Source organism: Bidens hawaiensis, unplaced genomic scaffold, assembly GCF_021521415.1.
Source record: "Bidens hawaiensis isolate Kalapana, Puna unplaced genomic scaffold, B.hawaiensis_p1.1 tig00007389_1, whole genome shotgun sequence".
NCBI classification, from domain to species: domain Eukaryota; kingdom Viridiplantae; phylum Streptophyta; class Magnoliopsida; order Asterales; family Asteraceae; genus Bidens; species Bidens hawaiensis.
Window position 1 is genome coordinate 355,980 of NW_027491511.1, and position 5,940 is coordinate 361,919.

The following is a 5,940-nucleotide window of genomic DNA, read 5'->3' on the forward strand; positions in this document are numbered from 1 at the left end:
GTTATAATATTTTTGTAATTGACATTTAAAATTGTGCTCGCGGATCGATGCTAATTCTCTCCTCTCTTCGAGGAGGTCAAGATTCATCCGGTGTTCATGATCATTGTCATCGATCAATAAAACTCTTGCGGATGGGATCCCAATCTCGGCTGGAATCATGGCTTCTGTGCCGTAGGTTAAACTAAAGGGGTCTCAGAATTACTGGAATTCTTTTGGGTGCGGAATGCCCAAAGTACATGGGGCAACTCGTCAACCCAACCCTTCCGTTTAGTTCATAACCTTGCTTTGATTCCTTCCTTGATTGTCCGGTTGGTTCTCTCAACCTGACCATTCGCTTGCGGGTGGGCTACCTATGTGAAAATTTGAGAGATCTGCAATTCTTTCAACCATTCATGTAGCCCACTGTCCGCGAATTAAGTACCGTTGTCACTTACTAGTTCCAGTGGAAGACCAAACCGGCAAATTATGAATTCCCAGAGGAATTTCTTAACACTTGCTGCTGTTATGGAAGCAACTGGTTTGGCTTCCACCCACTTTGTGAAGTAGTCGATTGCTACTATTAAAAACTTGACGCGTCCCAGGGCTTCAGGGAAGGGTCCCATTATTTCGATAGCCCATTTCTAGAATGGCCAGGCTGAAGTGACTGGAACAAGCTCATTCTTTGGTCGTAGCGTGTTGGGAGCATGGCGTTGGCATGAATCACACTTCCTGATTTCATGCACAGCGTCCAAATGCATTCCCGGCCAATAATATCCAGCATTCATCAGTTTCGTTACGACCATACGCGGGCCCGGGTGAAGACCGCAGATTTCTTCACGAACTTCTCTGATTGAATAGTTCGCGTGTTCGGTATCCACGCATCGAAGCAATGGACCGAGGAAGGAACGTCGGTATAAAACACCGTCATACATCTGATAGTTCAAAGCTTTGTGTTTTATCTTCCAGGCTGCGATTTTTCCTTCTGGGAGAGCCCCTGATGACAGGTATGCGATGATAGGTGTCATCCAAGATTCCACTCCAGTTTGAATTACCAAAACTTGATGTTGCGGGACAGATGGGCGATCCAGTATTTCAATGCGAATGTCTTTAGCGAAATGTTCGAAGTTCGTTGAAGCCAACTTACTAAGAGCATCTGCTGACTTGTTCTCACTTCGTTTTATGTGAATTACTTTACACGAAGAAAACTGAAGCATCAAATCTTTCGCCTGTGACACGTATGAAGCCATTACGTCGTTCTTTGCTTCGTACGTGCCATTGATCTGTCCCGTAATTAACTTGGAATCCATGCAGGCTTCCAAGTGTTTCACCTCCAGTTTTTTGGCTATCCGCAGGCCTGCCAGGAAAGCCTCATACTCCGCCTCATTGTTAGTACTCTTGAAGTCTAACTTTATGGCGTATGTAAATTTGTGGCCTCCGGGATTGACTAGCCTGAGACCTGCGCCCGATCCTTCGTTGCTTGAAGCCCCATCCGTGAATAGTGACCAAATTTGTCCCAGTTCAGGAGGTGCTTGGGGTTGCTGTTCAATCAAACATTCTCTTTCTTTGTGTCGCGGGACCTCAGTGACGAAGTCCGCCAATACCTGCCCTTTAATTCCTGGCCTGGGTTTGTATTCTATCGCATGTTCACCCAGCTCGATGGCCCACTTCGCCAATCACCCAGACAATTCTGGCTTACATAGAACGTTCTTGAGTTTGTATCCAGTTAACACGTTGATAGGATGCCCTTGGAAGTACCTGCGGAGGCGTCAGGCAGCGTAGACCAATGCTAAAACGAGTTTTTCCAGCATTGAATATATGGTTTCCGGGCCTGACAATGTTCTGTTGACGTAATAGATCGGTGTTTGAACATTCTTTCTATCTTTCAGGAGGACAGCCCCGATAGAAATGTCTGATGCCGACAAGTATATCGTCAAAGGTTCCCCCGTGGAAGGTGCTGTCAACGTGGGCAATTCCATCAAACACTTTTTTACCTCCAAGAAAGCTTGTTCCGTTTCTGCGGTCCATTTAAATATGTTTTCTTGAGGCAATTTCTCAATGTTGATATGAATGGATAGGATTTGGCTGCATGATTTGCCAAAAAGCGATTCAAGGAAACCAATCGACCATTAAGCGTCTGAACCTCTTTGAGAGAGGAAGGAGAAGTCATGCGGGCTACAACTTGACCTTTATTCGGATTAGCTTTGAAGCCCGCACTAGTAACAATTACTCCAAGGAATTTTGTAGGTTCCCGGACGGATCGTACACGGGATGTCGCTATCTGCGCAGGTGCGGAATCCCTGCGTAGTTAGATACGAGCGTAGAATACGTATAAATCAAACACACGAGCAATAACCGAAACACGTTATATTGATAACACGAACACGTGACGCGAGGTCACTATTACAGACTGACTTGTAAACACGTAACTTGCTAACCCTCGAACTCACGAACTCTTGAACTAATGAACACCTACAAACTGTTACAACGAACAGTTTATATAAGCACGACAACTTCGCCTCAGGCGAAGTTGTCCTTAACTTCGCTTGTTCAACAAGTTCGCCTGAGCGAACTTGTTGACAACTTCGCTTGTTTGACAAGTTCGCCTAAGCGAACTTGTTGACAACTTCGCACATAAAAAAACATAAACATAATCATAAACATAATTACATTACAGACTCGATTACAAATGCTAGACTATGAACTACTGACACACATGTACCAACAGACTCCCCCTTGGCAGTAGCTTCATATCTTGATCTTCAAATCTTGAGTCTTGTAATCTTGCATCTCTACGCGTGCGCTCCCTTTCTAACACACACCGACACCACCCCTTGATATTTCCTAGCTTGATCCTTCCAAGCAGGAATGTAGAAGATCTTCTTCTTGTTGAGCATCTTCAGATCAGCCTGCGATAGATTAACAAGATGCATCGGGTCGTAAACCCTAAGCACTTCTTGTTCATCCACATCTTCCATTACCGCCTCCGCTGTCTCACAGTCCACGAACCACCATTTTAGATCTTTGAGCACGTCCTTGGGCATGAGCTTCATCGGTACTTCTTTAAGGCACCGGATCGGTTTATACTTCATTATCATCCAAGGCTTTCCATCAGCTCTCAGACCTCTATCCTTGTCTTCGACAAGTTTCCCCTTTTGTGGTCTCATCAGCTCAAACTTCTTCTCCTTAATACACTCCTTCCACACGATCTTCCCGATGATTCTAGCCATGTTGTCTTCACTTCGGTTTATCAATCCCAATCTGGCTAAATCTTTTACCTCACATTCAGGCAGTGTGTTTAAAGATCTCAACGTTCTCCTGAAGTACTGAATTCCATCGTATCTTTTGATCACGAAGAGCCGCAGCTGCTCATCATATATCCAGCAGATAATACCTTTCTTTGCTTCTGCGTATCCCTTAATATTGTAACTCTTTTTGAACATTTTAGGGATCGCCGGCTTCTTCGTCTTTATGAACCAGTGAGCACAACCTTCCTTCCAATTCGGTTGTTCCTCCCATTTAGTATCTTCCTCAACAGTCTTATCACCCATCTCTGGCATCTCAACCTCCGGAATCTCGTGTTCCACGGAGTCATCTACAATCTCCCCTTCCTCTATCACATTCTCAACAGTAATTTGCTCACCGATCTTCTCAATCTCATCAACCGGCAGCACATCTTCTTCCAGCATAAAATCATCATCATCCTCATCCAGCTCTTTTAATGCGTCGATTACGTCTTCGACATCATCATCATCATCAACCGCTACCACCTCGTCACCAGCTGCACTTGTAGACTCCCCCTCAGCTGTGGAAGCCCCAAGAGCCTAAGAGGTTCTTGGCAGCTCACCACCTGCACCTTCCGGTGCATTGGGATCATCGTCTTGATCTTATCTCCGTTTTGTCCTCAACTCATCTCCCCTACAAGTCTTCTCCCCCTGAGATGCCAAGAACTCTTTGAAGGCATCTATTACTTTCCCGTGCGCAACCAGGAGGGATGCTTGCAGGCGATTGGATTCCACTAGGCTTTGTATGGTCTTTGACTGTTCAGCTACAATCCGCTCTAGCGAAGCAATCCTTTCGGAGTCTGAAGTAGGCGTTGGAGTCGGCGGGACATCAGCAGCAGAAGTGACCGCAGGTGGTACACTTGGTAACCCTGCAGTAGTAGTAACTGTGGACTCAACAAATCGTGCAACTACCACCGGTGGAGTAAGCGATTGGGGTGGTAAAGACACAACTGCTGGAGCCGACGTCCCGACGGCAGTAACCTGTGCTGTAGAAGGAATAAGAGACATACCAGACAAGGCAGGTGGAGCAAAACGTACCAGCCTTGAAGATTCTCCAGCTCCCGAACCCATACCTGTCCGTTCTCTTCTTGAACGCCTGAGCACTAGTTGAACTGCTTCTTCTTCATCAACTTCCTCATCATCATCGTCAACAGTTCTCGGCCTCTTTCCAGTCGTTCTCTCCCGAGACACCATTAGTCGTCTCGCTTCAGCAAATGTTTCGTCAAGATCGAAGTCAGCTACCGAAGTAACTGCTCTAGTAACCTCCATGACCTGAGAACCTGAGACATCCATATCAAACAATCCATGGCCGCCAAAATCAGCATCAAGATCTACTTCTTCAGCAGTAGGCACAGCAGGAGATGCAGCAGCTGGCACAGCAGCAGAGGCAACAGTAGATACAACAGGAGCAGCCGATACAGCCTGGGGTGCTGCCGCCTGATGTGGTCTTGGGTCTCTGAACTCGTCCCCACCAGCAGGAACATACTCCGGGTTGACAAGATACCCGAACAGTGGAGTATGCCTGGGACGCAGCTCAGGCTTGCTTCGTGCGCTAGAAGTGCGACACTGAGCAAAGATACGCTTCGTCACACATTCAACGTATCTAATAGGGCGTCTCTGAGGTAGCAACGGAGCCACATGATTGAGAATCATTTGTAAGAACCGAGGATACATAATAAATCGCTCGCGCGCCACAGCCCTCCTCTGACGATCAATCTCGTAAAATATCAGCTGACTAAATGAATATCTTCTGTTGTAAGTCAGGGCAGTCATGGCAGACTGCATCGTCGCGCCCATTCCATCAGTTCCTGCCTTCCTCCCAGACATGCACACGATCAAGACGTGCATTAGGAAGCGTCACTGATCTAGCAAAAATCCTTTTCTCCTCTGCGTGTCCCCCAACGGACCTGAATAACCCATCCTGAGATATGCCCCATCACGAAAAGGAGCGACGAACTCCGTTGGGTCATCCCTAGTTTCTTCTCCAAACTGCAAAGCCAACCGTATATCTTCTGAAGAGAACTGCACAACGTGACCATTTACGGTTGCTCGCATCACCGGTGGATCAACCCGGCAATCATACTCTACCGACTGCCAAAAGTCTTCAATGTTAGGTAGTGATATAGGCAGGGTATTCGTGATCGCATGGAAGATCCTTGAGCGCAGGAGAAATGTGATTATCTCCCTGTAGTCCTCCACGCCACTTGCGTCTGGATCTAACATGATGTACTGGTTATGCGCTGGAAAGAACTGTCTTTGATCATTACCGTCATCACCACCAGCACCGCCAACAGCAGCCATATCTGCACTAAACAAACCAAGTTAGATAACTGTTAAGCAACTCACAAGTTCGCGTTATACCATGAGCGAAGTTGTGATTAAAACTGTATAGGCGAACTTAAAGGTGAGGCGAAGTTGGGAACAACTTCGCTTCATCTGTAACTTCGTCTAAATAACTGTTAAACAAATTGGTTTAGGCGAAGTTGAAGATAACTTCGCCTTATCACAACATCGCCTCAGGCGAAGATAAGTGTTAGGCGAAATTAAGCTTCAGGCGAAGTTGTGGAAAACTTCGCCTCAAGCGAAATTAAGTCCCAGGCGAAGTTGCGGATAACTTCGCCTCAACCCTAACTTCGCCTGAATCTGAAACGGCGACTGTTCAGATTCAAAGGCCAAGATC

The 5,940-nt window shown here is 46.5% G+C and overlaps 1 protein-coding gene across 1 annotated transcript; it reads right to left on the reverse strand.

The window, feature by feature from the left end:
* Nucleotides 1-620: 620 nt before the first annotated feature.
* On the reverse strand, nt 621-1,226 carry LOC143635048 (uncharacterized). Its single transcript, XM_077102956.1, has one exon. The coding sequence runs from the start codon at nt 1,224-1,226 to the stop codon at nt 621-623; it is 606 nt and encodes a 201-aa protein (XP_076959071.1).
* Nucleotides 1,227-5,940: the final 4,714 nt, after the last annotated feature.